The sequence below is a fragment of the Cetorhinus maximus genome, chromosome 2, assembly GCF_964194155.1.
Source record: "Cetorhinus maximus chromosome 2, sCetMax3.hap1.1, whole genome shotgun sequence".
Lineage (NCBI taxonomy): Eukaryota > Metazoa > Chordata > Chondrichthyes > Lamniformes > Cetorhinidae > Cetorhinus > Cetorhinus maximus.
The window spans coordinates 43,921,602-43,938,246 of NC_135880.1; the positions used below are offsets into that span (position 1 = coordinate 43,921,602).

General features: G+C 44.2%; 1 protein-coding gene across 4 annotated transcripts in view; it reads right to left on the bottom strand.

Moving 5' to 3' along the window:
- The window catches only part of tnpo1 (transportin 1), a 192,949-nt gene that overhangs the window by 89,977 nt on the left and 86,327 nt on the right, over positions 1-16,645 (bottom strand). For all 4 annotated transcript variants that reach the window (XM_078564104.1, XM_078564093.1, XM_078564123.1 and 1 more), the window contains exons 4-5: positions 13,030-13,179; positions 9,885-9,991 (exon numbers count right to left, since the gene is read on the bottom strand). In XM_078564104.1, coding sequence (XP_078420230.1) covers positions 9,885-9,991; positions 13,030-13,179 — 257 coding nt within the window. The remainder of the gene's footprint in view (positions 1-9,884; positions 9,992-13,029; positions 13,180-16,645) is intronic.

The window sequence follows — 16,645 nt, forward strand, 5'->3', positions numbered from 1 at the left end:
TCCTCGTTGGGCTGGAAACACACTGATCAAGAAAATTCTCCTGAACATACTTCAGAAACTCTTCTCTCACCCTGCCCGTTATACTACTATTATCTCAGTCTATGCTTGAATAATTTAAGTCTATATTCACTACTATTATCATTTCTACACCTCTCGAATTTGCTCCTCTATCTTTCCCATGAGTTGCTGGCCTATAGAATAAACACAGTAATGATAGGTTAAATTATTTAATCGTAGGATACGAGTGCTACAAGGCCTGCATTTGTTACCAATTCCTAATTGTCCCTCAGAAAGTGGTGGTGAGTTACCTGCTTGAAACACTGCAGTTCATGCAGTGGGTAGGTACATGCATAGTGCTGTTAGGAGGGGAGTTCCAGGTTTTTGACTCAGCCACTATGAAGGAAGGGCAATATAGTTCCAAGTCAGGATAGTGTGGGGCTTGGAGGGGAACTTGCAGGTGGTGATGCTCCCATATCTCTGCTGCCCTGTCCTTCGAGGTGGTAGAGGTCATGGGTTTCGAAGATACTGTTGAATGAGGCGTGACGAGTTGCTGCAGTGCATCATGTAGATGGTACACAATGCAGCCAGAGTGCGCCAGTGGTGAATAGGGTGTCGATCAAGTGGCTGCTTTGTCCTGGATGATGTCGAGCTTCTCAAATGTTGCTGCTGTTGCAGTCAGCCAGACAAATGGAGAGTATTCCATCACACTCCTGGTTTGTGCCTTGTAAAAGATGGACAGACTTTGGGGAGTCAGAGGGTGAATCATGTGCCGCAGAATTCCCAGCCTTTGACCTGCTCTTGTAGTCACTACATTTATATAATTGGTCCAGTTTAGTTTCTCATCAATGGTAATCCCCAAAATGTCTAACCAAACAGATTCTGAGACTTCTTTAGGACATCCATTCCCTCCAGCACTATAATGTTTTCATACGAATTAGGAGCAGGCCAAGCAGCCACTTGGCCATTAAATATCATGGCTGATCTAATTTAAACCTGAACTTTATTTTTCTGCCTACTCCCCCGATAACCTTTCACCCACTTGCTTATCAAGAATCTATGTATTTCTGCCTTAAAGATATTCAAAGATTCTGCCTCAACTACCTTTTAAGGAAGAGAATTCCAAAGTCTCTCAATCCTCAGAGTAAGTATTTTTCCTCATCAAAAACAGAATTACCTGGAAAAACTCAGCAGGTCTGGCAGCATCGGCGGAGAAGAAATCAGTTAACGTTTCGAGCCTTCATGGCCTTTCGGCAGAACTGGAGCATAGTTAGAAGAAGGGAGAAATATAAATTGGTTTAAGGTGGGGGGGGGGGGGGGGGGATGTGGAGAGAGAGACATTGAGGGTGTGGTGTGGTGATTGTGGAGATGAGCAGATAATCAAAAGATGTCACAGACAAAAGGATCAAAGAGGTGTTGAAGGTGGTGGTATTTGGTCTGAGAAAAGTGCTAATTAAGAATGGAAGACAGGATATTCAAAGTACAGCTCTAGTGGGGGTGGGGTGGAAAGACTAAAGGTTTTAGTTTTAGATTTAAAAATAATGGAAATAGGTGGGGAAAGAAGAATCTATATAAATTATTGGAAAAAAAAAGCGGGGGGGGGGATGGGGGGATGGGGGGGGGAGGAGTTTAAGATCTAAAGTTGTTGAATTCAATATTCAGCCCGGAGGGCTGTAAAGTGCCTAGTCGGAAGATGAGGTGCTGTTCCTCCAGTTTGCGTTGGGCTTCACTGGAACAATGCAGCAAGCCAAGGACAGACATGTGGGCAAGAGAACAGGGTGGAGTGTTAAAATGGCAAGCGACAGGGAGGTTTGGGTCTTTCTTGCGGACAGACCGCAGGTGTTCCGCAAAACGGTCGCCCAGTTTGCGTTTGGTCTCTCCAATATAGAGGAGACCGCATTGGGAGCAACGAATGCAGTAGACTAAGTTAGGGGAAATGCAAGTGAAATGCTGCTTCACTTGAAAGGAGTGTTTGGGCCCTTGGACGGTGAGGAGAGAGGAAGTGAAGGGGCAGGTGTTGCATCTTCTGCGTGGGCATGGGGAGGTGCCATAAGTGGGGGTTGAGGAGTAGGGGGTGATGGAGGAGTGGACCAGGGTGTCCTGGAGGGAACGATCCCTACGGAATGCCGTCAGGGGGGGTGAAGGGAAGATGTGTTTGGTGGTGGCATCATGCTGGAGTTGGCGGAAATGACAGAGGATGATCCTTTGAATGCGGAGGCTGGTGGGGTGATAAGTGAGGACAAGGGGGACCCTATCATGTTTCTGGGAGGGAGGAGAAGGCGTGAGGGCGGATGCGCGGGAGATGGGCCGGACACGGTTGAGGGCCCTGTCAACGACCGTGGGTGGAAAACCTCGGTTAAGGAAGAAGGAGGACATGTCAGAGGAGCTGTTTTTGAAGGTAGCGTCATCAGAACAGATGCGACGGAGGCGAAGGAACTGAGAGAATGGGATGGAGTCTTTACAGGAAGCGGGGTGTGAGGAGCTGTAGTCGAGGTAGCTGTGGGAGTCGATATCATTAATTTTGCTTCCAATCTCCACCCCTCCATCATCTTCACATGGTCCATCTCTGACACTTCTCTTCCCTTCCTTGATCTCTCTGTCTCAATTTCTGATGATAGACTGTCCACCAATATCCATTACAAGCCTACCGACTCCCACAGCTACCTCGACTACAGCTCCTCACACCCCGCTTCCTGTAAAGACTCCATCCCATTCTCTCAGTTCCTTCGCCTCCGTCGCATCTGTTCTGATGACGCTACCTTCAAAAACAGCTCCTCTGACATGTCCTCCTTCTTCCTTAACCGAGGTTTTCCATCCACGGTCGTTGACAGGGCCCTCAACCGTGTCCGGCCCATATCCCGCGCATCCTCCCTCACGCCTTCTCCTCCTTCCCAGAAACATGATAGGGTCCCCCTTGTCCTCACTTATCACCCCACCAGCCTCCGCATTCAAAGGATCATCCTCCGCCATTTCCGCCAACTCCAGCATGATGCTACCACCAAACACATCTTCCCTTCACCCCCCCGACGGCATTCCGTAGGGATCGTTCCCTCCGGGACACCCTGGTCCACTCCTCCATCACCCCCTACTCCTCAACCCCCACTTATGGCACCTCCCCATGCCCACGCAGAAGATGCAACACCTGCCCCTTCACTTCCTCTCCCCTCACCGTCCAAGGGCCCAAACACTCCTTTCAAGTGAAGCAGCATTTCACTTGCATTTCCCCTAACTTAGTCTACTGCATTCGTTGCTCCCAATGCGGTCTCCTCTACATTGGAGAGACCAAACGCAAACTGGGCGACCGTTTTGCGGAACACCTGCGGTCTGTCCGCAAGAAAGACCCAAACCTCCCTGTCGCTTGCCATTTTAACACTCCACCCTGTTCTCTTGCCCACATGTCTGTCCTTGGCTTGCTGCATTGTTCCAGTGAAGCCCAACGCAAACTGGAGGAACAGCACCTCATCTTCCGACTAGGAACTTTACAGCCCTCCGGGCTGAATATTGAATTCAACAACTTTAGATCTTAAACTCCCCCTCCCCCCATCCCCACCCCGTTCCTTTCCCCCCCCAACCCCCACTTTTTTTTTCCAATAATTTATATAGATTCTTCTTTCCCCACCTATTTCCATTATTTTTAAATCTAAAACTAAAACCTTTAGTCTTTCCACCCCACCCCCACTAGAGCTGTACTTTGAATATCCTGTCTTCCATTCTTAATTAGCACTTTTCTCAGACAAATACCACCACCTTCAACACCTCTTTGACCCTTTTGTCTGTGACATCTTTTGATTATCTGCTCATCTCCACAATCACACCACACCCTCAATGTCTCTCTCTCCACCCCCCCCCCCGCCCCCCCCCACCTTAAACCAATTTATATTTCTCCCTTCTTCTAACTATGCTCCAGTTCTGCCGAAGGGCCATGAAGGCTCGAAACGTTAACTGATTTCTTCTCCGCCAATGCTGCCAGACCTGCTGAGTTTTTCCAGGTAATTCTGTTTTTGTTTTGGATTTCCAGCATCCGCAGTAGCTTTTAGCTTTTTATTTTTCCTCATCTCTGTCTTAAATGGGCAACCAATTATGTTTAAACACTGATCCCTCGTTTTAGATTTTCTCACAAGAGTCATAGAGGTCTACAGCACAGAAAAAAGGCCCTTTGGCCCATCAAGTCAGCGCTGGTCAAACAAGCACCTAGCTATTCTAATCCCATTTTCCAGCACTAGGCCTATAGCCTTGTATGTCATGGCATCGCAAGTGCATATCCAAATACTTCTTAAATGTTACGAGGGTTTCTGCCTCTACCACACTTTCCGGCAGTGAGTTCCAGATTCCCACCAACCTCTAGGTGAAAATATTCTTCTGAACAAGGGTATTTAGGGTAAGCCACTCACATCCCCTCTAAACCTCCTGCCCCCTGGTTATTGATCCCTCCACCAAGGGGAAAAGTTCCTTCCTGTCTACCCTATTCCCCACTCAGAATTTTATACACCTCAATCATGTCCCCCCCCCTCAATCTCCTCTGCTCCAGGGAAAATAACCCCAGTCTATCCAATCTCTCCTCATAACTAAAACTCTCCAGCCCAGGCAACATCCTGATAAGTCTCCTCTGCAATCTCTCTAGTGCAATCACATCCTTCCTATAATGCGGATTTCAGAACTGCACGCAATACTCTAGCTGTGGCCTAACCAGTGTTTTATACAGTTCCAGCATAACCTCCTTGCTCTTATATTCTATGCCTCAGTTAATAAAGGCTAGTATCCCATATGCCTTCTTAACCACCTTATCTATCTGTCCCGCTAGCTTAAGGGACCGGTGGACATGAACACCAAGGTCCCTCTGATCTTCGGTACTTCCCAGGGTCCTACCATTCATCGTGTATTCCTGTGCCTTGTTTGTCCTGCCCAAGTGCATCACCTCACACTTATCTGGATTAAATTCCATTTGCCATTGATCAGCCTATCTGACCAGCCCATCTATATCCTCCTGGAATCTAAGGCTAACATCTTCACTATTTACCACCCCACCAATTTTCGTGTCATCCGCGAACTTACTGATCAACCCTCCTACATTCAAGTCTAAATCGTTTATATATACCATAAACAGCAAGAAACCCAGCACCAATCCCTGTGGAACCCCACTTGACACAGGCACCCAGTCACAAAAACATCCCTTGACCATCACCCTCTGCTTCCTGCCACTCAGCCAATTCTGGATCCAATTTGCCAAATTGCCTTGGATCCCACGGGCTCTTACTTTTGTTATCAGTCTCCCATGCGGGACCTTATCAAAAGCCTTGCTGAAGTCCAAGTAGGAAACAAGAGGAAACATCCTTTCCACATCCACTCTCAGTCCCCTCAGGATCTTATATGTTTCAACCAAGTCACCTCTTACTCTTCTAAACTCCAGCAGATACAAGCCTAGCCTATTAAGCCTTTCCTCTCATAAGACAACCCGCCTATTCCAGGCATTAGTGTAGTAAATTTTCTCTGAACTGCTACCAATGCATTTACATCCTTCCTTAAATAACAAGACCGATACTGTACACATACTCCAGATGTGATCTCATCAATGCCCTGTATAAATGAAGCATAGCCTCCCTACATGTGTATTCAATTCCTCTTGCAATAAGCAATAACATTCTATTAGCTTTACTAATTACTTGCTACACCTGCATAATAACCTTTTGTCCCTCTCCCTATGTGCACCATGTTTCCCCTTTCTAATGCTACAGCCTATTTCCAATCCTGCTGCCAACATAGTTTAAATCCTTCCCAACATTGATCCCAGTTCTGTTGAGGTCCAGCCTGTATAAGTCCCACCTCTCCAGAACATGTCCCAGCATCCCAGAAATTGAAACCCTCCCTCGTGCACCCTCTCTCCAGCCTGCATTCATCTGCTCTATTCTATTTCTATACTCACTAGCACATGGGAGCAGCAGTAATCCATAGATTACCACCTTTGGAGGTGCTGCTTGCTAGTGTCCTTCACAACTCCCAAGATCTTCTAGCATGACATCATCCCTTTTTCTTCGTACCTCACCCTTCTTTCTACCCATGTCATTGGTACTGATACCCATTTACTTTCTTCTTAAATTGAGAAACTAGCTTATAGCCATAGACAACGCAACTACAAGTGGTGGAATTTCCAGCCTTCAGGCTCTCACCCCATAGGAGGAGCTCTTGTAAAAGATATACAGGAGAAGAAATGGAGACATGGAACACCAAGGGAAGTCCCAGTTTAGGTTAGCCCTGAAATTAATTTTCTCATGTCTCTCCAGATTTTGGAACAGCTCTCTCAATATATGAAGCAGCTATGGTCAGAGAGTGTTACCGCTACTGTGCTACATATCTACCCATTTTTGACTCTTCTTGCACCCACCTAGCTATGGGAGAGGCAAAATGGCAAGAGGAATTTGGCCCTCTGACTTGGTCATGCAATTCCTTTTCACACACTGACATTTATACTCACCCTCCAGAGCATCAGCTGTCCCCTACTACCCTACTATTAGGAGGGGACAGAGGTACCCATTTCTGGGGATAGGAGGCTTGGAGGAGCCGTGTGCAGAAGGGTGTATAGATGGTGACTTACACAGAGTGAGTGCCACAAGGGAAAAGAGGAGACAGTCATTGTCCACTTAAGGGATTTGCATATTTCTGCCCTTTAGTGAGGAGCCTCACAATGCTTATCACAATGGTTCTGCATTTACAGGAACAGCGCTTATACAGTAAACATAAGTACAGCTACTGATGATTATGCCTCAATTGAAGGAGTCCACCAACTGTATCTGCAGAAATATTATGGAAAACACATGTTCAGCACTGAAGTAGGTCCTCTAAAGGAGCATGTGACAAATCCAGAACAATCAGTAGCATAGCTCCCTCCTCCTCATCCAAAAGACCAAATGACAGCCACTGCTGCAACATATTCTAAGTGCCAAAAGTGGACAGCAGGCTCGCTACCAACTTTAAAATAGTTGGGTCTGGAATACAGCCAAACATTCTATTCCCAATAACCTGTCCAGTACCACTCTATAAAATTTCCTAATGTTCCCTGACACTGTCAGCACAGTATACTTGAGTGACCAACCCGCCTTGCAGCAGATGACTAAAAAAAAAGTTGCACAAGTTCCCAATGGGTCTAAGCTGCCCTGAGAAAAGTAGGCAAACTGCCCTGTGACAAAACACCATCCAACCATTTTATATCTTACTGCCAACTGCGGGGGACGGAGAAGAAAAATAATGGGACTGAAAGGGGGCACAACTGCAAGTACCACTGGAGGTACAGTGGGGCAAACGGAAAATAGGAAGATGGAAGAATTTTGCTACTCAAATCATTTTCGTGGGTTCTGCTTTTCTGGCAGCGTGGGAAAATATATTAGAAAATCATAGACACGGAATATATGGTATGAGTGTCAAACTGATGTGTACGAATAGCTTAGTATGTCTAGAAAGGAGGAAAATGGGGACATGGCTACTGCGGCAATGACCACAAATAAGTCAGAAATACTCGTTGCATTTTAGCTATCATACACCCAGGGAAAGGTTCTATGCAACCTCTGCCTGCAGTGGTTCCTTTATTGCTGTTCAGATTTTTCCAGACATGCATCAGGAGCTCAATTTGAAAAGCAGTTGCACACTATGTCCTTGACACCCTGGATGAATTAATTATACTGAAGAGCTATTGAAGTACTTTATGCATGTTTTTAGAATATCTGTTGACAAATCTATAATGATTATGGTGATGCCATGAGCTTCATTACTCAATGGTGCTCGCCTGGCTCAAAGAATTATGGTAGCTTCTTGGATAGTTACTATTTACATCCTTTTGGGAGTTTGCTGCGCATGAAACTGGCCATGTTTCCTGCACTACAACAGTCACTGCACTTCAAATAGCACTTTAATGGATGTAAAGCACTTTGAGACATCCAGTGGTGGTGAAAAACACTATATAAATGCAAGTCTTTTATTATTTTGGTGTTTATGCTGACTGGGCATTCGTTGAATGAAATCCTTTCCTGTTATGAAAGACGACTGCATTGTGGAAAGGGGAACACATGGTAACATGGTAATCCATGACAATCTACAACTTGGGAAATCCTGCTACACTAAAAAAAAAGTGCCTCCTTACACTGATAAAGGAGTGTCCATAGGGTGTAATATACTAGCCAGCTGCAGCAACAAGTGCATAAGTGAATTGTTTTGCACTTCTTTATGAAGGTGAAAGGCTGTTACATATGTTCCCAGGTGCAACCTGAAATTATCCTGTGGTGCAGAAGTTCACCTTTGTTGACACTAACAATATAGTGCTTCTGCTGGAGATAGGCTCCAGCATAGTGAGCATAACCTCACCAGTGAAGCACAGCTTTTGTAAACATTGAGATTAATCTTGCCCCTCTGCATTCCTCACCTTCTGAAGAACACAAACATGGGGGAAAACTGCAATGGGTATACTATTGACTTTCTAGCAGTTTGATACAAGTGAGTGGTTTGCTAGGCCATTTCAGAAGGCATTTAAGAGTCAACCACATTGCTGTGGATCTGGAGTCACATGTAGGTCACTAAGGGACATTAGTGAACCAGATGGGTTTTTACGACAATCGACAATAGCTTCAACATTAGATGTTTAATGCCAGATTTTTTACTGAATTCAAATTCTACCATCTGCCATGGTGGGATTCGAATCTGGGTACTCAGAGCATCACCCAGGGTCTCTGGATTACTAGTCCAGTGACAAAAGCACTACACCACTGCCTCCTGCTAAAGTCAGGATGGGATACTCTCCACTTGCCTAGATGACTGCAGTTCCAACAACACTTAAGAGGCTTGACACCACCCAGGACAAAGCAGCCCACTTGATGGCACTCCATCCACAAACATTCACTCCCTCCATCACCCCACGCTAGCAGCAGCTGTGTGTACCACCTACAAGATGCACCACAGAAGGCTCCTTAGACATTACCTTCCAAACACACAACTGCTACCATCTAGAAGGACAAAGGCAGCAGACACATGAGAACACCACCACCTGGAAGTTCCCCTCCAAGCTACTCACCATCTTGACTTGGAAATGTATCACCATTCCTTCACTGTCGCTGAGTCAAAATCCTGGAATTTCCTCCCTAACAGCACTGTGGGTGTGCCTACACCACATGGACTGCAGCGGTTCAAGAAGACTGCTCACCACCGCCTTCTCAAGAGGAATTAGGGATGGGCAATAAATGCTGGCCCAGCCAGCGACGCCCACATCCCATAAATGAATAAAAAACTATTGTGTATTGTTGAATGTCTTGATAGAATAAAGAGAAACCCTCAAAGCACCACTTAAATACTGAACAATATTGTAAGGTTTTGATGAAAATAACCCAAAAAATTCAATTAGGGGTAAACTTAGCAATTTAAAGATATCATGAAGTGCCCCTCTAAACACACTTTCACATGTCAGAAACTTGAATAGCAATGCGGCACAATTCACACAATAATATTTCCAGCAACAGATAGACCACAGGTAGAGAAAGTCGAAATTCTGATAGTTTTCACAGTATTATTTAAAAATAATTTATGTACAGTCACAGGGGCTTAAGTTGCACTTACAGAAATTTACTTCACTTCTAGTGGAAAACCTTTGAGGCATTATTAAAGACAAGGGCACAGAACTGAATGTCAATACCTTATTTTCCATTTCTAGTCACTCTGGAGTTGCCCAAAATGTAGTAACAAATCCAAACCATTATTGTTTAGGCTGGTTTTCAGATAATGGTAATCGTATTTTAATTAGGATATTGAAGGTATACTATCCCCAAAGTAGGACCTTTCAGACAGTCATTAATTGGCTTGGCACCTGATCAAATTAAGTTCTGAAATTACTAAAATCTGAGGAACAAACTTACTTCACAAGTGTTGTAATCTTCCGAATCCAAAAGTGCACACAATTTAGGCAACAGATCTGGCCAGTTTTGCAGCTCACCCTTTGAGGCTATGGTTGTAATCAAGATTCCTGTAACAAAACAAGATTAGCAATATTTCTGTCTCAAGTTCCACCATCTGAAATACAAAAGGCTAGAGAAGTGTTGTCAATTACATTCAAGTTTTGTGCAAAACATGTGATAAAATTAACTAAATCTGGGTTGCATGCTTCTATTATGACAAACACACAATTGCATTATCCAAAACCTGTATTACTTAAAATATATTTGTTCTTGGGATGTCAGTGATGTTGGCAAAAATCACATTTACTGCCCCTTCCCAATTGCCTGAAGATGATGGTAGATCTCTTCCTTCAACTGCTTCAGTGCTTGAGGTGACGGTGCTCCCAGGCCAGCTGCCACCAGCTGGCTAGTCTGTGTGTGTGTTGGGGAGAGGAGTTGCTTAGAGTGTGCGTGCGGTAAAGGGGTTGATTACAATGCGAGTGTGGGAGGCGGGGGGAGGGGGCCAGATTACTGTGTGCGCGCACGTGTGTTTGTGCACAAGTGATGTGGATCAGAAATGATAAATACAAATACGAAAACCAATAGTATCTATTTCCTAGTCAAGTTCCATGAGCTGCAGCGGCTCAGATGAAATAATGGAAGGACATAAAATAATACTATTACCAAGTACTCTGAAAACACGGATTTTCATATTTATATGATGTATATGATGATCTATAATACACAAACTTTAATATATATCAAATGTTACAATGCTACTTTATTGAGATTTTGGTGGCATCTGGGATGATGTTAATTTTCAAGTGCTAAAATGGGGTCACATTAGAAAACAGTTTGGGAGGCACTGGGTAAGGGAAATTTCCTAACATAAAAGATGTTAGAAGCATGGGTTAATTCGTGTTGACCAAAGAGGTTGCTGAGCCAGAGACTACTGCACCTTTTAAGGAATAGCTGGATAAATATTTGAAACAATAGATTCAGCTGTACAGAGAGAAAGGAGTCGAGCGGGATTCGTTCCAGATTGCTGTAGCAAAGAGCTGGTAGATACAGTGAAAAAATGGCTTCCTTCTGTATTATAACCACTGGCTCTATTTAGGAGTTATAGCTGATGCTTTCAGAAGCAGTCTAATTAGGCGTTTTGTAGTGTATTAAGGTAAATGACTTCTGTGATTGATGTGAAGGGAAAAATTTAATTAGGCAATAAAAATAATTACACTAGTTTTCCAGAAATTTTCTCTATTTTCTGCTATACAGGGAGTTAGGAAAACTAGGAAAGTCATGATTCTGCTATTTATCACTAACTGGTTAATAAATCATTTGGCAGTTCAAAATGTAAAATTGGGTCTAGTATAATAATTCTGCCTCTTCTTGAAGCGGAATTTCTGTGTAGGCAAGGGATTGAATGAGTAACTAAAATAATCTAAAAAAAGGTTTTGTTTATTACCTCATACAAACTTATCAAACTTAGATAGATAACAAGGCAAGTTTAAACACTCTCAAGGACTTGAGCAGCGTTTATCCTACAGCAAAGGTCAACACTGAAAGGACAAAACTACTGCAGAACCTATAAAATCATATAAACCTCCTCGATGCCCAAATAGCCCTCAGCTGCTTATAATCTACAGTAGGAATCTTGTTACGACGAATCCAAGTTGCTGACAATACAAATTTAGGTAGGAATGTAAACTGAGAGGGATGCAAAGAGGCGAAGAGGGATATCAACAGGTTAAGTGACAGCGCAAGAATAGGGCAGGTGAAATATAATGTGCAGTGTGAAGTTATCCACTATGGAAGGAAAAAAAAAAAAGCAGAATATTTGTTAATGGTGAGAGACTGGGAAATGTTGATATTCAGAGGGAGCTGGATGTCCTTGTATATGAATCAAAGTTCATATGCAGGCACAGCAGGCAACTAGGAAAGCAAATATGTTGGCCATTATTACAAGGGTTATGGAGTATAAGTGCAAAGAAGTTTTACTGCAATCACATAGGGCCTTGGGAAGCTAATCACTCAGAACCAGCTCTGCCAGGCAGGACATGTTGTTCGTATGCCTGACTCCTGAAGCAACTGCTCTACTCTGAACTCAGTCATTGCAGGAGGCTCCAAGGAGGATAACAGATGTCCTCAAAACATCCCTGAAGAGGTCAAACATCCCCACTGACTCACGGGAGTCCGTGGCTTGTGGCCGACCAAAATGGGGAAGGTTCATTCGAGAAGATACTGAACACACCAAGAAACCTCATTGGGAACAAGCACAGAGCACACAAGCCTCAACAGCTCATCTACCCGACCCTCCAAACACTACATTGTCCTGCATGCAGCAGAGTCTGCAGGTTGTACACTGGACTTATACACTATCTCAAAACCCATCGAACCAGAGTGAAAACAAGTCATCCTCAATCCCAAGACACTGGGAAGAAGTGCGTGTAGTTTTGATATCCTTACCCAAGGAGGCGGCTATACTAGCCTTGGAGGGAGCGCAGCAAAAGCTCATAAGACTGATTCCTGGGATGAAAAGAGATTGAGTAGACTCGGCCTATATTTCATGGAATTTAGAAGAATGAGAAGTGATCTAACTGAGACATTGAGTTTTTAAATGGACTTGACAGGGTAGATGCTGAGAAAATGTTTCGCCTTGCTGGGGAATCTAGAACTAGGGGTTAATCATTTAGGACTTTGATGGGGAGAAACTTCTTCACTCAAAGGGTTGCAGATCTTTGAAATTCTCAATCTCAGAAGGCTGAGGAAACACAGTTGTTTAACTTATTCAAAACAGCAAGTGACAGACTTTTGGATATTAAAGGAATTAAGGAACATGGGGACAGTGCAGAAGATGGTGTTGAGGTACATCAGCCATGATCATACTGAATTGAGAAATAGACTTGAACTGCTGGATGGCCTACTGCTGCTCCTATTTCTAATGTCCTTAAAAACAAAGTGTTATTCAATCTACTATATTCAGTTCAAGTTGGGTGGTTCTAGTGGGTGGCTCTGCTGAAAGAAAAATAAGTTGTGATCTGCAATCATTTTTTTTATTTTAAAAAATACAAGTAAGATTATGAGTGTCAAGAATCAGTAGACCAAAACATTACTTAAACAAACTTACCAACAGTAGCTCTTATTAAGGGCGAGGGATCACCAATGTTTTTCAGGCACTCATTTTTAATGAAGTCGGTTACCCCATTTGGGAAATTATGTAAATGTGCTTTTACATTGTTCTTCAAAATCAGACCACTCAAAGATCGTGTGGGTTCATCTGTAATGGAACAAGAAAAAAAGGACTAGTGCATTTGCACAACACCTTGGTGCTTTTAAATAGTCATCATAGCAGCGGTATGAACAAGATGCATTAAAGAATAGAACAGTACTTATTATATCCTCATGAAACCCCAAAACTCCTCATTCCCAATATAGAACTTTTAAGTGTAATCGCAATTGTATTGTAGGCTTATTTATGCACAGTAAAGGTGAATAATTTTTCATCTTTGTTGTTTAAAGGATAAATGGTGGCAAAAACTGTAGGAGTGCTCCTTTTTGGATAGTCCTATGCAGTCTTTTACTTCTGCATCTCATCCTAAAAATGGGTCCACTGATTTGGCAGTATTTCATCAAAATGTCAAGTCTTTGTTACATGCTCAAATTTCTACTGTATGACTTGAACCCATGACATTCTCATTCAGAAACTAGTGTGTCACTGAGTCAAAGCTGACAAAAACCAAGCACATTATATTTCTTGTCTTAAAGTACTATCAACTTTTGAATGTAGTTTAGCCTTCATGTGCAAATAAACATGTAATCAGTGGTGAACAGAATCATTATGCAACACAGGCATACTAATAAACTGCTTGCTAACACTAAGTTCAGGTTTCACCAGCACTCCAAACCTCTTCACAGCCTTGAATCAGACATAGAAACAAGAGATAAATGCCAGGGGAAAGTAGTAGATGCCCTTGTCACCATTTGGCCAAGTATGCCATCAAGGGGGAGGCAGTGGTGTAGTGGTAACATCATTGGACTCGGAATCCAGAGGCCCAAAGGCTCAAATCCCACCATGGCAGCCTGTGGAATTTAAATTCAATTAATAAATCTGTAATTAAAAGCTAGTCTCAGTCATGTAAGTCTATTGATTGTCATTAAAAACCTAGCTGGTTCACTAATGTCCTTCCTGGTCTGGCCTTCATGTGACTTGAGACCCACAGCAATTTGGTTAAATGACCTCTGAAATAGCCTAGCAAGGCATAAAGTTGTATCAAACCAAATGAAACTGGGTGGACCATCTAGCATCAACCTAGGTACCAAAAACGACAAAGGTTAACCCAGCCCTGTGAACCCCGCAAAGTCCTCCTTACTGAGGCTCGTGGCAAATTGGGAGACCTGTCCATAGGCTAGTCAAATAACAGCTTGACAACAGAATCATAACTTACAATGTCCCAGACACCACCATCACCATCCCTGGGTCAGGAGGTCCCAGCAGCAGGACAGACTTACCAGAGGTGGTGACACATTTGTATGCAGTCATGAGGGAGTTGCCCTGGGAATCCCCAACATCGACTCCGAACCCCGAGTCTCGTAGACATGGGCAAGGAAACCGCCTTCCGATTACCACTTACTGCACCCCGCCACCCTCAGCTGATGAATCAGTACTCCTCCATGTTGAACACCACTTGGAGTAAGCACTGAGGGTGGCTAGGGCACAGAATATACTCTGGGTGGGGGACTTCAATGTCCATCACCTAGACTGGCTTGGTAGCAACACTATTGACCAAGTTCTAAAAGACATAGCTGCTACTCTGGGTCTGTGGCAGTTTTTGAGGGAAGCAAGAACTTGACCTCGTCCTCACCACTCTACCTGTTGCGGATGCATCTGTCCATAACAATATAATTAGGAGTGGCCACCACACAGTCTTGAGACAAAGTCTCATCCTCACACTGAGAATACCTTCCATCGTGCTGCCTGGCACTAACACCGTACTAAATTGGGATGGATTTCAAACCAATCTAGCAACTCAAAACTGGGCATCCATGAGACGCTATGGGCATCAGCAGAACTGTATTCAACCACAACCTGTAACCTCATGGCCTGGCATATCTCCCACTCTGCCATTACCATCAAGCTGGGCCTGGTTCACTGAAGAGTACAGGAGGGCAGGCCAGGAGCAGCACCAGGCATACCTGAAAAATGAGGTGCCATTCTGGTGAAGCTACAACACAGGTCTACTTGCATGCAAAACAGCAAAAGCAGAATGTGACAGACAGAGCGAAGCATTGCCACAACCAATCTAAGCTCTGCAGTCCTGCCACATCAGTCATGAATGGTGGCGGACAACTAGATAAATAACTGGAGGTGGCTGCACAAACATTCCCATCCTCAATGATAGGGAAAGCCCAGCACATCAATGCAAAACACAATTCTGTAGCATTTGCAACCATCTTCAGCCAGAAGTGCCAAGTGGATGATCCATCTTGGCCTCCTCCTGAGGTCCCCAGCACCACAGATACCAGTCAATTCCATTCACTCCACATATCATCAAGAAACGGCTGAAGGCACTGGATTCTGCAATTGCTATGGACCCTGACAACACTCGGCAATAGTACTGAAAGCCTGTGCCCTAGAACATGCCATGCTCCTAGCCAAGTTGCTCCAGTACATATACAACACTGGCATCTACCCGGCGATGTGGAAAATTGACCAGGTATGACCCGTCCATGAAAAGGACAAATCCAACCTGGTCAATTACTGCCCCATAAGCCTACTCTTGTCATCAGCAAAGTGATGGAAGGTGTCGCTGACAATGCTATCAAGCAGCACTTACTCAGTATTACCTGCTCACTGAAGCTCAGTTTGGGTTCTGCCAGGACCACTCAGCTCCTAACCTCATTACAGCCTTGATCCAAAGATGGACAAAAAAGCTGAACTCGAGGTGGGGTGAGGGTGACTGTCCTTGACATCAAGGCAGCATTTGACTAACAGTGGCATCAAGGAGCCTAAGCAAAACTGAAGTCAATGAGAATCGGGGAAAAATTTCCATTGGCTGAAGTCATGTCTAGCACAAAGGAAGATGGTTGCAGTTGTTGGAGGAAAATCCTCTCAGTCCCAGGACATCACTGCAGGAGTTCCTCAGGGTAATGTCCTAGCCATCTTCAGCTGTTTTATCAATGACCTTCCCTCCATCATAAGGTCAGAAGTGGGGATGTTTGCTAATGATTGCACAATTTTCAGCACCATTCATGACTCCTCAGATACTGACGCAGTTCGTGTCCATATGCAACAAGACCTGGACAACATTCAGGTCTGGGCAAGTAATATTTGTGCCACACAATTGCCAAGCAATGACCACCTCCAACAAGGGAAAATCGAACCCTCTCCCCTTGATGTTAAATGTCACTACCATCACCGACCCCCCCATACTCTCTACATCTTGGGGGATACAATTGACTGGAAAATGAACAGTACTAGCCATATAAATACTATGGTTACAAGAGCAGGTCAGAGACTGGCAATTTTGTGGCAAGTAATTCACCTTCTAACTCCCCAAAGCCTGTCCACTATCTACAAGGCACAAGTCAGGAGTGTTATGGAATACTCTCCACTTGCCTGGATAAGTGTAGCTCCAACAACACTTGAGAAGCTTAACACCACCCAGGCAAAGCAGTCCACTTGATTGGTACCCCATCCACAAACATTCCACCACCGGCGCACAGTGGCTCCTTCAACAGCATCT